Source organism: Cetorhinus maximus, chromosome 13 (genome assembly GCF_964194155.1).
Source record: "Cetorhinus maximus chromosome 13, sCetMax3.hap1.1, whole genome shotgun sequence".
NCBI lineage: Eukaryota > Metazoa > Chordata > Chondrichthyes > Lamniformes > Cetorhinidae > Cetorhinus > Cetorhinus maximus.
In genome coordinates, this window is record NC_135891.1 from 42,906,744 (window position 1) to 42,923,247 (window position 16,504).

Genomic DNA, 16,504 nt, shown 5'->3' on the forward strand with positions numbered 1-16,504 from the left:
CCTTGACCGAGTGCTGCAGACTGGCACATTCCAAGGTCCAGGGCTGCGTGCTGAGGGACGCACTAAAGTTTGGGGCTGCCGCCGCAAAGAGGAAAGGTCGCTGTCTAAGACCTTTCTGCCAGAGTGCACCAAGGGGCTGGGAATTGTATAGACCTCTCAGGCTGTATGACTAGCAAGGAATGTATGCAGTGAATACTAAATGTATCATAATTGTACTGAAGCACCTCAGAGTGCAATATGATCTAGGTCTACAACTTGAGTACCATTGCACTGCTTGACTGTCTGCAAAGACCATGTTGAAATATCTGTAATGTTCATTGATTGTATTGAAGCATTTCATGATCTATGTGGAAAATTGAATATGACTGCACCTTTTGTGATGGCCATTCTGAAACATTTTGTAATGTTCTTTCAGATATTTTATGAATATAGTATATTTTTCCCAAAAAAAAAGTCAGCAGCACCTAGAGGAGAGCGCCTGTCCCAGGGTCCTTGTCTCGTAGTCAGCAGCACCTAGAGGATGTAGTCTATCTAGAGCATCTAGTCAATACTCAAGTAGGAGTAAGGGTAAAATAAAGGCAAGGATCCATATTCTATTTAGTTAAGATATGTCTGGGATGCTCAGTCCCGCGATTTACACATTCTGCACTATGTGGAAAATCCTAGATGCTCCTGGTGGTCTGGATGACCATGTGTGCAGGAGGTGCCTCCAACTAGAGCAACTCGAGCTCTGGGTCTTGGAGCTTGAGCAGTAGCTGGGGGCACTACGGTGCATTGGCATAGGGTAAATAACGTCAAGGAGTTAAATGCGTGACTCAGAGGTTGGTGTGGGAGGAATGGGTTTCAGTTCATGGGGCACTGGCATCAGTACTGGGGTAGAAGGGAGCTGTTCTGGTCAGACGGGCTTCACTTGAACCATGCTGGGACCAGTCTCCTGGCAAATCGAATAACTATGACTGTGGAAAGGGCTTTAAACTAAATAGAGGGGCGGGGGGCGGTATTCTGGAAAAGATATACTTAGGCTTACAAAGCAAAAGGCTATGACAGCATTGCAGGGCAGCTATTTAGCCAATGATAGCCAGTATGTGACAGGAAGGGACAGAGTGTACAAGTATAAAAAAAACAGCAGCAAATAGGGTCGGGGTGGGGGTGAAGATGGTAAAAGGGCAAAATTAAATGCACATAGTATTCGGAACTAAATAAATGAATTAATAGCACAAAGAGGTTGATGGGTATGATCTTATAGTCATTACGGAGACAAGGTTACAAGGAGATCAAAGCTGGGAACTAAATATTCAGGGGTATGTGACTTTTCAAAAGGCCAGGCAGGAAAGATAAGGTGGTGGGGTAGCCTTGTTAGTATGAGATGCAATAAGTACGACAGCAAGAAATGATTTTGGATTGGAAGATGTGGAATCCATATGGGTAGAGCTAAGAAAAGCAAGGGGAAGACGACATTGGTAGCAGTAGCTAGGACAGAGAATAAATCAGGAGATTAAGAGGACATGTAAAAATGGCAGCACATTAATCATGGGTGACTTTAATCTTCAAGTAGATTGGGAAAATCAAATTGGCAGGGGTAGCCACGAGCAAGAATTCTTGGAGTATATTCGGTACAGTTTCCTAGAACAATATGTTGTGGATCCAACCAGGGATCAGGCTATTTTGGATCTGGTAATGCGTAATGAGGCAGGTTTAATAAATAATCTCAGAGTAAAAAATCCCCCAGAAAACAGTGACCATAACAAGGTAGAATTTAGCATTCAGTTTGAGTGTGAGGAATTTTAGTTGGAAACAACTGCGCTAAACTTAAGTAAGGATGATTACAAAGGAATGAGGGCAGAGTTGGCTGGAGTGGACTGGGAAAGGAATTTAGCAGCAAAGACAGTTGATGAACAATAGCAGGCATTTAAGAAAATAGTTCCTGACTCACAAAGATATATCCCAGGGGAATATATAGGAAGGGGATAAGCCAACCATAGTTAACCAAGGAAGTTGGAGTGTATCAAATTGAAAGAAAAAACAGTGTGGCAAACATTAGTGGTAGACCATAGGATTGGGAAAGCTTTAAAAACCAACAGAAGATGACCAAAAATATAACAAATGAGGGGCGAAAATAAACTTTTGAGGGTAAACTAGCAAGTAATATAAAAACAGGCAGTAGGAGCTTCTTAAAACATATAAAAAGGAAGAGAGGCAAAAGTGAACATAGGTCCCTTAGACAATAAGGCTGGGGAAATAATGATGGGGAACCAGGAAATGGCAGAGGAGGTGAATAAATACTTTGCATCAGTCTTCACGGTAGAAGACACTAATAGCATTCCAAAATTACTAAATAATCAAGGGGCAAAAGCGGGGGAGGAAATAAATACAATAACTATCACTAGAGAAAAAGTACTAGGGAAACTAATGGGCCCCTGGATCTGATGGGTTGCATTCTCGGATATTAAAGGAAGTAGCTACAGAGATAGTGGATGCACTGCTAGTAATCTTCCAAGAATCCTTAGATTCTGGAAAAGTCCCAGAGGATTGGAAAACTGCCAGTGTAACACCCTTATTCAAAAAGGGAGACAAAAAACAGGTAACTATAAGCCAGTTAGCTTAACATCCGTCATTGGGAAAATGTTAGAGTCTATTATAAGGGATGTAATAGCAGAGCATTTAGAAATGCATAATATAATCAAGCAGAAGTCAGCATGGCTTCATGAAGGGGAAATCATGTCTGACAAATTTATTAGAATTCTTTAAGGAGGTAACAAGCAGGATAGATAAAGGGGAACCAGTAAATGTAATATATTTGGATTTCCAGATGGCATTCTATAAAAGGTACCGCATAAAAGGCTACTTAATAAGATAAGAGTCTATGGTGTTGGGGGTAGTACATTAGCATACATAGGGGGTTGGCTAGCTAATAGAAGAGAGAGAGTTGGCATTTTCAGGATGGCAACCTGTGGAATACCACAGGGATCAGTGCTGGGGCCACAATTATTTACAATATATATTAATGACTTGGATGAAGGAAATGAATGTACTATTGCCAAATTTGCAGATGATAAAAATAGGTGGGAAGCCAAGTGGTAAGGATGACAGTCTACAGAGGGATATAGACAGGTTAAATGAGTGGGCAAAAACTTGGCAGATGGAATATGTGGGAAAATGTGATTTATGTACTTGGGCAGGAAGAGCTGAATATTATTTTAAAATGGAGAAAGACTGCAGAAAGCTGCAGCACAGAGGTATTTGGGGTCCCCGTGGATTAATCCCAAAAAAGCTAGCATACAAGTTCAACATGTAATAGGGGAGGCAAATGGAATGTTGGCCTTTATTTCAATGGGAATGAAGTATAAAAATAGGGAAGTCTTGCTAAATATAAATGGGTAACTCCTTACTCAGAGATTAAGACAGAGGTGAAGAGGAATTTCTTCTCTCAGAGGGTAGTTAATCTGTGGAATTCTTTACCACAGAGGGCTGTAGAGGCTGGGTCGTTAAGTATATTCAAGATTGAGAAAGACAGAGTTTTAATTAGTAAGGAAATCAAAGATTATGGGGAAAAAGCAGGAAAGTAGAGTTGTGGGTCTCACTGAATGGCAGAGCAGACTCGATGGGCTGAATGACCTACTTCTGCTCCTACGTCTTATGGGCATTCACGAGGCTGAGAGGTTCATGGATAGCACGTTTCAGGATGTGGTCACCCCGCAGCTTAAGGAAGTGCAAACAGAGAGGGATTGGGTGGCCACCAGACAGAAGAAAGGAACCAGGTAGGTAGTGAGGCAATGCCCCAAGTACATCTCGCTCGCAAACCGTTTTTCGGCCTTGGAAAACGGTGAGTGTAACAGTTCCTGTGGAGGCCATCCAGAGCCAAGGCCACTGTGGGTGGTCCAGCTGCTCGGGGCGGGGGGAGAAGTGTGAAAGGGCAATACTGGTAGGGGGTTAGTTAATGAGGGGAGTAGACAGGTGCTTCTGTCACCATAGACGTGAATCCAGGATGGTATGTTGCCTGCTGGGTGCCAGGGTCAAGGATGTCACGGAACGGCTGCAGGGCATTCTGAATGGGGAGGGTGAACAGCCAGAGGTCATGGTCCATGTTCGGACCAATGACATAGGAAAAAAGGAAATGAGGTCCTGCAAGCTGACTTTAGGGAGTTCAGTAGGAAACAAAAGCAGGACTTCAAAAAGGTAGTAATCTCTGGATTACTCCCGGTGTCATGCAGTAGTGAGTACAGGAACAGAAGGATAGAGCCGATGAATGTGTGGTTGGAGAGATGGTGCGGGAGGCAGGGATTTAGATTCCTACAGCATTGGGACCTGTACAAGTAGCTCAGAGGGGAGAGAAGCTAAGATGGAATTAGAAGTTATAAACACTAATGAGTGAGTCTGAAAGGCTGATGAAACATAGGCTAGATAAGAAAGTAGTGAGTTTAGTAAGGCTAAATGGAATATATTTTAATGCAAGGAGCTTGAGGAATAAGAGACGATCTGAGGGTACAGATAAGCACATGGGAGTATGATATCATAGCTGTGACCTGTGACAGAGACTTGACTAAAAGGGCAGGATTGGCAGCTCCACATTCCTGGTTATAGGGTATTCAGGCAAAATAGGGCAGGGGGGGGGGGGGGGGGGGGCGCAGCGGGTGCAAGGAATCAATTATAGCAGTGAGGAGAGATGATATCCTGGAAGGATCATCAAATGAAGCCATATGGGTAGAAGTACAAAACACAAAAGGGGCAAATACACTGTTGGATGTTTACTATAAGCCCCCAAACAAACAAACAAACAAACAAACAAACAAACAGTCAGGGAGAGAAAGAAGATCAAATATGTAATTAGATTTCAGAGAAGTGTAAGAATAACAAGGCTGTAAAAGTAGGGGATTTTAACTACCCAAATATTAACTGGGGTAGTTTTAATGTGCAAGGTAGGGAGGGAGCAAAATTCTTAAGTTGCATGCAGGAGAACCTTTTTAGACAGTACACAGAAAGCCCAACAAGGGAGGGGGCAGTTCTGGGCCTAATATTCAAAAACGGCCCGGGCAGATGGAAGGTGTATCAGAAGGGGAGCATTTTGCAGATAGTGACCATAACTCAGTTAGATTTAGGAAAGTTATGGAAAAGGATAAGTTGGGCCAGGAATAAAAGTTCTAAACTTGGGAAAGGCTAATTTTACTAAGATGAGATACGATTTGGCCTAGGGGGACTGGGAGCAGCTACTTGCAGATTTACTGTGCCAGAGCAGTAGGAGGCATTCAAGGAAGAAATATCAAAAGTACAGGGCAAATGTGTTCCTGTAAAGGCAAAGGGGGTTCCAAGTCCAGAGAACCCTGGATGTCAAAGGACATAAAGGTTAGGATTAAGGGAAAAAAAAGAGGGGTTATGGGCCAAGCACTTGAAAATGGGATTAGTGTAGTCGGATCTTTGTTGACCAGTGTAGACATGGGCCGAATGGCCTCCTTCCGGCTGTAAACGTCTATGAGTCTATGAATCACAAAAAGTTAGTATGCAGGTATAGCAAGTGATTAGGAAAGCAAATAAAATGTTGTTGTTTATTGCAAGGGGAATGGAATAAAAGTAGAGAAGCTTTGCTAGAGTCATAGAGGGCTTTGATGAGTTCACATCTGGAGTACTATGCACAGTTTTGGTCTCCTTACTTCAGAAGGATATAATTTCATTAGAAGCAGTTCAGAGAACTCAATTGATTCCTGGGATGAAGGGGTTATCTTGTGAGGAAAGGTTGGGCCCGTATCCATTGGAGTTCAGAAGAATGAAAATCCTGAAGGGAATTGACAGGGTGGATGTTGAGAGGTGGTTTCCCCTTCTGGGGGAGACTAGAACTAGGGGATACTGTTTAAAAATAAGGCATCTCCCATTTAAGATGGAGATGAGGAGAATTTTTTTTTCCTCTCAGAGTTGTTGGTCTATGGAATTCTCTTCCCCAGAGAGCAATGGAGGCAGGGCCATTGAATATTTTTAAGGCTGAGTTAGACTGACTCCCTTGAAAATCAATAATCTAAGGATTTGGGGTTAGACAGGAAAGTAGAGTTGGGACCACAATCAGATCAGCCAAGATCTTATCAAATGGCAGAGCAAGCTCAAGGGGCCAAATAACCTATTCCTAATTAGTATGTTCATTTATAGGATATGGGCGTTGCTGGTAAGGCAAACATTTATTGCCCATCCCCAATTACCTTCAAGTGCTGTTAGACAGTGAGTTCCAGGAATATAAATCACCATTCCTTCATCATTTCTAAGTCAGGGTGGTGTGTAACTTGGAGGTGGTGTTGCTCCCATGCACCTGTTACCCTTGCTCTTCAAGGCAGTAAAAGGTCACAGGTTTGGGAAGTGCTGATGAAGATGACTTGGCGTGTCACTTTAGCGCATCTTGTAGATTGTGCTCACTGCAGACACAGAGCAGGTGATTAAGGGAACGTATAAACATTTAAGGTGGTGCCAGTCAAGCTTTGTCCTGGATGGTATTGCTTTTTGAGGGCTGTTGGGGTTGCAATCACCCAGGTAACTGCAGAGTATTTAATCACACCCCTTGTGCTTTGTAGGTGATGGAAAGGCTTTGGGGAGTCAGGTGGCGATCCACTCACCCAGAATACCTAGCTCTTGCAGTCACAACATTCAAGTGGCTGGTCTAGATGGGTTTCTGGTCAATGATCACTCTCAGGATGCCGATGGTGAGGCATTTGACAATGGTAATGCTGCTGGATGTCAAGGGGAGATAGTTAGACTCTGTCTTGTCGAAAATGGTCATTACCTGGCACAAATGGTTCTTGCCACTCAGCCCAAGCTTGAATGTTGTCCTGGACTTGCTGCATGTAGGCATGGACATCATTATCAGAGGAATTGCAAATGGAACCGAACAGCGTGTAAGCTTCAGCAAACATTCCCACATCTAACCTCATGATGGAGGGAAGCACAGTGATGAAGCAGCAGGTTGGGCCGGAGAACTCCTGCAGCAATGCTCAGAAGTTGAGATGATTGGCCTCCAGCAACCACTTTCCTTTGCTAGATATTATTCCAGCCAAAAGAGATCTGATTTTGTTGACTTCAATTTTACTCAAGCTTCTTGATGCCATGTTTGGTTACCTTCATGCCAAAGGCAATCATTCAGCTGTAGTTCAGCTTTTTTGTCCATGTTTAGATTAAAGCTGTAATGAGGTCTGGAGAGGGGTGATCCTGGTGAAATCTAAATGGAGCATTGGTGAGCAAGTGCCACTTGATAGCTGTGTCGACGATATCTTCCATCACTTTATTGAAGAAGAGTAGGCTGACAGGGCACCAATTGGTCTGATTGGATCTGTTCTGCTTTTTGTGGACAGAATGAGTCTGGGTAATTTTCCACTTTGCTGGCAAGATGCCAGCAATGTAGCTGTACTGAGATAACTTAAGTTAAGAGACAAAAACCAGTCCTGAAGCACAAGTCATCAGCACTACAGCCAAAGTGTTATAATGCTTCGTATCCAGTACACTCTTGATATCACATGGAGTGAATCAAATTAACCAGAAGCCAGCTTCTCTAATGGTGGGAAACCTCAGGAGAAAGCCAAGATGGGCCTTACACTTGGCACTTCAGGGTGAAGATGGTTTCAACCTTGTCTTTTGCACTGACATGCTGAGCTCCACTGTCATTTAGGATGCGGATGTTTATGGACTTCCTCCAAGTGTCCACCACCATCCACAACTGGATGTGGCAGGATTGCAGAGCTTGGATCTGATCTATTGATTGTGGGGTCACTTAGCTCTATCCACACAGTCAGACAAACAGACTCTCAGCACAGGCGCAGTGGAGGGCTCAAGGGAGGTAGTGAAGGAGGTCATCAGCATACATGGGGAGCACGTGGACAAGTTGGAGACAAATCTTTGGTGAATGCCAGAAAATGGTGTATGGTTCAGAATAGAAGCCATTCTCAGAGATGATCTCATTCTCTTTGCTTAGGTGAGGCTGAAACCAATGGAGGGCAGTTTCATTGAGTTGGAGGAGGATGGCATGCTCAGTTGTGTCAAAGGTTGCAGAGAAGAGGGGAAAGAAATGCACCAAAAACTTATAGGATGGCATGTAACTAGACTGGAATGGAAGCCATTTCAGTGATGTGGTAAGGTGGAAGCCTGACTGACAAGTTTCAAACATGAAGTTGAAGGAAAGATGGCATGGATATAGGAGGTAACAAATGTAAGGGCTTGAGGGGAAAAAGATTGATGATAGGGCAATAGTTTGCAAGTACAGAGGCAGTTTGCAGGTACAGAGAGGTTGAGGGCATGTCTTTTTTAGGAGAGGAATTATAACAGAGACATAGGGGAGCAAGTGTGTAAAAGATGACAGTGCAACTTTATCCATAGCAATCCAAAGGAGAAGAACTCAAATCCTAACAAAGGCATGGGTGGTCATATCATGAAATGCATATAACAGCACATATTAATAACAGTGAGGCTATTAGTGCCCACCATTATTGCGCAGCAGCTTTTGGAATCTGAATGTGCACAATTAAACACTGAAATCTGCAAGTTGCTATACATCTCCACAAGCCTTGCTGTACCAATACCAGCCTGATGGACTTAGCATTGAAATCCATGAAAGGGCATTTAGTTGTTGTATTTAGCAATAAAGCTACCAGAAAATGTTTGGGCTGGTACATTCAGATGCGAGTAAGTTTTTAAACAACATGATAACTAAATCACCAAACAACTTCTCCTGAAAATCTTAAAAAAAGAATTAGCCTTTTATCTCTCGCTCATCTTTCATCATTTTGTTTTCCGTACATGATCTGACAATGAACTAAATATTCTAAATTTATACTTCCTGGTTTAGACTCTGCAAAGGTGAAATCGGTACATACCAGCAGCATATGATGGACTCCTAGTGAATGAACAGCCAATTTCAGTGCCCAATCATCTTTCCACTAAATTCATAGAACGATAGTTCAAACTCAGACTCGTTTCCTAGTCTGATTGCCATTTTACTTCATTTGAAATTTAAAAAATATCTTGGCCATATTTTCTAGATCAATGGAAGATAAAAATCGGTGAAATGTATAACAGGCTGCTAGTTCGTGCTACTGGCTTAGACCAATTTCACCCACTTCATGTCTCAAGTGAGAACTCTTTAATGCTAATAAAGATTGGTTCCAGTTTTATCCTTCACTAATGGGTATTCTGGAGTATTACAACCCACTCCTTTGCCCCAAACGGGAATGACTTTGGTCAAAATCTGAAGTTCCACAAATACGCACAGAAATCCTGTTTCTATTTTGTCCATTAAACCCACCTGCTGTTCCCTTGACCTTATTCCCACTAAATTGCTGACCAACCAACTTTGCCTCCTGGTCCACGTTAGTCGATAAGGTTAGCGGTTCTCTCCTTTAAATCTGCCATCATCACCCCTCTTCTCAAAATAAAACCGTTCGACTCCACTGTCCTTGCAAGCAACTGCCCTTCTCCAAAGTTCTTAAAAGTGCCATCTGTTCCAGAACTCCATATTTGAATCGTTCCAATCTGGTTTTCACTTCTGCTTCAGTACCAAAACAGCTCTTATCAAAATCAAAATGACATCCTATATGACTGTGACAAAGGTAAACGTTCCTTCCTTGTCCTTTTCTACTTGTCTGTAGCCTTTGACATAGTTGGCCACGCCATTCTCCTCCATTCTGTCATCAAGCTGGGTGGCACTGCCCTCACCTGCTTCCATTCTTATCTAATTGTATACAGAGTATCTTTTGCAATGGCTTTTCTTCCTGCTCCCACGCCATTACTAGTTTCCCCAAAGGATCTATCTGCATGCTGCCCCTTGGCGACATTATCCAGAAAGCACAGCACGCCACCACTTCTCTCAACAGCTCTGCTGTGGCTAAGTTATCAGGCTGCTTATCTGGCATCCAGTACTCGATGAGCAAAAATTTCCTCCAATTAAATACTGGGAAGACTAAAGCCATTGTTTTCAGTCCCCCGCTTCCCAGCTGACTCCATTCCTCTCCCTGGCTAGTGTCTGGGACTAGGCCAATTTTTAAAAAAATTCATTCATGGGATGTGGGCATTGCTGGAAAGGCCAGCATTTATTGCCCATCCCGAAGTGCCCTCGAGAAAGGGGTGGTGAGCTGCCTTCTTGCAGTCCATGTAGATGCACCCACAGTGCCGTTAGAGAGAGGGAGTTCCAGGATTTTGACCCACTGACAGTGAAGGAACAGTGATATAGTTCCAAGTCAGGATGGTGACTGGCTTGGTAATGGTGTTCCCATCTGTCTGCTGCTCTTGCCCTTCTAGGTGGTAGTGGTCATGGGTTTGGAAGATGCTGTCTGAGGAGGCTTGGTGAATTCCTGCAGTACATCTTGTAGACGGTACACACTGCTGCCATTGTGTGTTGGTGGTCGAGGCAGTGAATGTTTGTGGATGGGGTCTCAATTAAGTGGGCTATTTTGTCCTGGTTGGTGTCAGGCTTCTTGAGTGTTGTTGGAGCTGCATTCAACCAAGGAAGTGGAGAGTATTCCATCACACTCCTGACTTGTGCCTTGTAGATGGTAGACAGGCTTTGGGGTGGTGAGTTACTTGCCACAGGATTCCCGGCCTCTGACCTGCTCTTATACCCACACTATTTATATGGCTAGTCCAGTTCAGTTTCTGGTCAATGGTAACCACCAGGATGTTGCTTGGGGTGGGGGGGGGGGGGGGAGGAGATTCGGCAATGGTAATGCCATTGAATGTCATGGGGAGATGGTTCTTGTTCGACATGGTCATTGCCTGGTACAAATGTTACTTGCCATTTGACAGCCCAAGCCTGGGTATTGTCCAGGTCTTGCTGCATTTGGACATGGACTGCTTCAATATCTGAGGAATCAAGAATGGTGCAATCAGCAGAGAGTATCCCCACTTCTGACCTTATGATGGAAGGAAGGTCATTGATGAAGCAGCTAAAGATGATTGGGCCTAGGACACTACCCTGAGGAGCTCCTGCAGTGATGTCCTGGAACTGAGATGATTGACCTCCAACAACCACAAGCATCTTCCTTTGTGCTAGGTATGACTCCAACCACTGGAGAGTTTTTTCCCCTCAATTCCCACTGACTCTCGTTTTGCCAAGGCTCCTTAATGCCAAATCCATTCATAATTTGACTCAGAGGAGTTTCCAACCATATATTCATCCGATCACAGACCATCTATTCCCACCTCTGTTATATTGCCTGACTTTGCCCCCATCACCTGCTGCCAAAACCCTCATTCATGCCTTTGTTAACTCGAGACTCGACTATTCCAATGCACTCCTGATGCTGGTCTGCCATATTCTAACCTCCTTAAACTTGAGGCCATCCAAAAGCCTGCTGCTCATTCCTTAACTCGCAGCAAGTCCCATTTCCCTGACACTCCTGTACTCACTGACCTACATTAGCTCCCAGTTGAGCAATATCTTGATTTTAAAATTCTTATCCTCGTTTTTAAACCCTCCTATCCTCACCCCTCCCTATCTTTGTAACCTCCTCCAGCCCACAATTCTCCAAAACATCTGCAGTACTCTAATTCTGGCCTCTTGAGCATCCCTGATTTTAATCAGTCCACCATTTGTGGCCATGTCATCAGTTGCTTAAACCTTAAGCTCTGAAATTCCCTCCCTACCTTGCTTTCCTCCTTTAAGGCACTCCTCACATCTGATCAAGCTTTTGGTCACCTGACCTAATACCTCCTGAAATGGCTGAGTGTCATATTTTGCTTTATGATGCTCCTGGAAGCACTCTGGGATGTTTTTAATGATGTTAAAGGCACTACATAAACAGAAGTTGTTTTCTCACAAAGCCCAGGTTGGTAACAGCAAGTGGGCTCAATATGAATGAAATGACACATAGATCACTGTCCCAGCACAGACTTCCCCATCCTCACCTCAGACTGAAGCATCAAAAAAGGTTAATAACTCAAAAGTTCATTTTAAAGTGGTTTAGATTAATGGATTTTATTCCATTTCATTTTGAATATTTGTGCTGTATTATAGATTTAGTTATAAATTGTGATTAGAAGACAAGTTATTCAAACACTTCAGTTGGATGGGCTAACATCTCCCCTCAGTATTCTCTCTTTCCCAAAAGTGACAAGTGAAGCTTGCAACAGTATTGTGTTGAAATAATTATTCCATGTTCCAGCCTGAAGCTGATATTTCCCCTTCCTAACACAAGGACACCAAGGTCAATTGTAGTCCTGCACCACTTAAATCAGCTAACACAGCACAAGCCAAATATTCAATCTGAAATCTTCATACTCTATAATGATTCAGTGTTACATTTGTACAATAAATCCCAGGTCTGGTGCTTTTACATTGCCATATTCAAAAGGAATGGATCTACTTGAATGTTAATCAGATTGTAAACATTTGTATTAAATTCAATAACATCAGCAATACTAATGGATGATATGTTTAAGTTCATTGAAAATGCTGCAGTTTAACAAAATACAGCATCAGCACTTCAAATTTAAAAACCATATTGGCATCAGTTTCTTCTATATAGCCTGACTAGACAAAACATTCTTTCATCTTAAAATTATTTAAAAACCATTAGAAAGTTATACAATTAAGGAATTTTCTTAAAGACACTAACTAGCTGCTTAAGACTGTGCTTTCGATGTAAATGATAATGCATTATGTGGGAAAGAAAAACAGCCAACAGATGTCTCTAACATAAATATTCTAAAGCAAAATACTGCAGGTGCTGGAAATTTGAAATAAAAACAGAAAATGTTAAGAAATATTCAGGAGGTCCGGCAGCATCTGCAGAAAGAGAAACAGAATTAACATTTGAAGTCATGATCTTTCATCAGGTGAAACATTAACTCTGTTTCTCTCTCCACAGATGCTGGCAGATTTGCTATTTCCAGCATTTCCTGCTTTTATTATTAATATCCTACAATGTAAATACACAAAGCAATGTGTAACTGCCCATTAAAGATGCCCACGCTGCAACTAATGATTTTGTTTTAAAATAGACTCTCAAAGAATCTAGCACCATTTATTTGTAAACAATTTACTAGTAAATCCATTTAGTGTTTAATTTGTAACCCATCTTCTAAGCTAGCTCAATGAATAAAATAGTTTACTGTACCTTAATTGTTTTAAATTCTTTTTTCCAGGGATATAGAAAGAGGTTAGTGCAGAAGGTTTCCAGAATTCTAAAGGCAGTGAGAAGCGCACTTAAACTTGATGTTTTGAGCATCCTCAAGGCATTCTCCACCATATCATAAAATCTAAACATCTTAAATCTTTCACTGGACTCCTGGCGATATAAATCAAGTAAGGATGTAGCCGTCTTCTTAAGGCCTGCATCATCAACTATGTGATCCTTTTCACTTAATTTTAATTCGCAAATCTGTACATATTTCCGAAACAAAGTGTCTCTGATTTTATTTGTATCCATTAGGAATGTGTCTAGGAAACAGTTCACCACAACATGCCCATGGCCTTCCTGTTTTCAGACTGGTAGTAATTTTGAGATTACAATCACTGATGCCAGGGAAAGTGATGCACTTAACTGTAAATGAAAAGACAACAAAATAAATTAAAAATTAAACAAAGAATCTATGCCACATGAACACAAATCACTACCTAGACATCAAGTTTATTTAAGGAAAAGAATATAGTAAATAACAGTAGAGGTTACAGTTTAATCTATCAATTACTCATCCTAAAAGCAATAAAATAAAGATCCCATCTCAAAAGGAAATAGCAAAAACCCAATTCTTAAGTGAATATGCGGTCAAAAACTATAAAATAAAATTAACCAAAGCAGATCAAAATGAATCACCAAAATGATAATTTATGTCAATGGGAGCTGTAAAAGGTAAAATGGTAAACTGGAATGCAAATGCTTAAAAATAATATATTTTTTTGCAATACAAATATACTATAATGGGATTTCCAGAACATTAAGAACAAAAGGGTGTTCAATAAATTCTCAAAAATGAAGTCAGTTAGTTTTAAAGATGACACTGCTGGTAAACATCAGCAAAGCTGTAAGCCCTTTCTATCTGACTTAATGGAAAACCCAAGCATGTGTTCTTGGAGCTGTGTGCTTGGTTTTCCTCCAAAAAAAATGAACACTTAAAATTATGCAGTATGTGTTTGAAATTCCAATTCAGTTAAACATGGTACAAAAAAACCTCACTCGTAATCATAACTATTTCTTACTGCAATCACTACTTTTTTAAAAACTGGTTATATAAGGAACACAGATCTATAAAGGAATGCAAAAATTGGCAAGATTGCACCTCTGATGAGAGGTATTTAGGTATATCCCACATAACTGTGCGGTTGGAAAAATTTGAAACAGATTTGCTTGAAATTTTAGACGCAATTTAAAAATTAAAGAATAAAACTGCAGTAGCCCCATCACAATGTTGAATTTTGCCATTTCATAATTCTTGTTCAAAACTGGTGCAAAAATATTTACCAAACGTCCTATTTTTTCCTTAATTATACATTTCAGTACAGAAGAGAAATTCAGTGAACTACAAGCAATTAATGTTCACACACAAAATATTCTTATCCTTCTTCTTGAAGGTATATGGCTGTATATTTCCAATTTGTGTCTTAAACTTTTACCACTTAAGTGTTTTTATATTTCAGTGAGACAAACATCAAGCCAGATCATTTTTGGGAAAAAGAACATTGTTACTGCATTACAAATACTATATCTGTCACAACTAAAATGTTAACTTAAGTGAACCTCATGATTTTTAGCAGCTATATTTTTCAAATTCAGTTTCAGCAATCTTTGTTCCTGAGCCTCAATATTTTAACTACTTAATACAGAAGGGTGTTAACTTGCTAGCAATACATTAGCAGCCTGTTATTAAAAAAAAACCAAAGACCAACAAAAAGGACAAGAAATAAGAACTGACAAGAGATAAAGGGAGAGGATATGCAAGAATGAAATACTGGCATTTATATTTCAAAAGAAGAAACAGCTCACATCTCAGAGTCAGAAATGAGCTGTGAAAGTAATTTGCACGAATAAAATATAAAATGCCCATTTTCAAACATCATTTATTCTATTTACAGCATGTGTACAATTGCTCTGTGTCAAGTATTATTTCTGGTTTTATTTTAAATCCTGAAAGTAGTTAATCTGCCAGTAATTTAAAGCACATATTGGCCACCATACATTTCTGTTAATTAAATAACAGTTTGTGTGCTTTCAGCTGAACTATATATAATAGTCACCAATGTATACAAGCGGAACACAAAAACAGTACTGGAGTTTACACATTGATAATTTAAATTTTCAATTCATCCACATTTCATATTCTTACAGCAATAGTAAGGGTTAAGGGAATGTTATAGATTAAATATTCTCCTTGAAAGGGGATGTGTAATCACTCAGCTCCTTTGCATTTGTTCATTGTTCATCTAGGACAATACACTCAATTTCAAAATCCTGTCTCAAGTACAATTTATTTCAATTGATTGAGAAGATGCTTTTCCAATATTAATATTAAAGCCATTTACAACAAATTAGAGATGCATTTAAGAAGTCTCTCACACATCTCATACTTCAAAGCATATACATAAACTAACAGTAAACAACTGATTTTAAGTTGTTGGTTTCTCAGGCCCTAACTATCTGTACCTCGGGCTGTGCCTATTTTAGGCCACATCCCCACAGGACGTGTTTGACAGTAACCTTAAAAGGTCAGGAAGGTCTAAACACTGCTCCATTTTAACAACATAAATTTGTTCCAGACCATCTTGTGGGTGGTGGACTAGTTGGTCACCAAATTATGTGCTATACAAATTATATCGCTATCTACATGCTGTAGCATCATAAACACTAGCCCCTCTGCAGAAGCTGAAAATGCACCAAAACCTGGTTCTACGACTTCAAATTCAACAGGTTAAATCTGAGCTATGCTTAGAAGGTAGGACTCGCTGCTCCAACAAAAAAAATAACTGCCCCTATCAACTTAGAACCACCACAGTTTCGAAATTAACAAGATTTCAATTTGAACACAAATTGATCCTTCATCACATTACAGACTTTGCGCAACAGACTTTACTGACCGCTCAATTTAGTGCTGCGCTTTGCGAATGCCTGTTTTAAAATTAAAACTGACAGAGGTTGCACAGGGCATTGCTTTTTCTGCTGCTCCAGCAACAAAAATACAATGCTGGCTACCGGAACATACAAACCCACATTGAGTCCCCAGCAATATTATGTAGGCCCACTACCACTTGAATGGCACTCTAATATGATGCCGCCATCTTTAGTCCATCCAGCAATTCTTGCATCTCAATCAGAGACATTTCCACGAGGATTTGTGGTTTTTCTCGCCTTAGCCCCGACTTTGACCGTGTTATAACGATGCTGATATGGGATGTGGCACAATGACGGACAATCAGAGATGGTTAATAAACACGCTCACCTGCCTCCACCTCCAACGGCAGAGAGCCCAGCACCTGCTCGCCCTCTGATTGGCTCGCGCCAGTTTCCGGGTCCTCCCTGGAGACCTTTGAACCCTGGACTGGTGCGCCTGCGCG

The 16,504-nt window shown here is 41.1% G+C and overlaps 1 protein-coding gene across 3 annotated transcripts in view; it reads right to left on the reverse strand.

The window, feature by feature from the left end:
* The window catches only part of LOC144688575 (spermatogenesis-associated protein 2-like), a 41,052-nt gene extending 24,559 nt beyond the window's left edge, over positions 1-16,493 (reverse strand). Inside the window, exons 1-2 of one of the 3 annotated variants that reach the window (XM_078555314.1) lie at positions 16,390-16,493; positions 13,074-13,499 (exon numbers count right to left, since the gene is read on the reverse strand). In XM_078555314.1, coding sequence (XP_078411440.1) covers positions 13,074-13,385 — 312 coding nt within the window. In that variant the 5' untranslated portion in view covers positions 13,386-13,499; positions 16,390-16,493. Of the gene's footprint in view, positions 1-11,916; positions 12,743-13,073; positions 13,500-16,160 lie in introns of those variants that run through there. The other 2 variants (XM_078555315.1, XR_013578438.1) reach the window with 2 other exon arrangements.
* Positions 16,494-16,504: the final 11 nt, after the last annotated feature.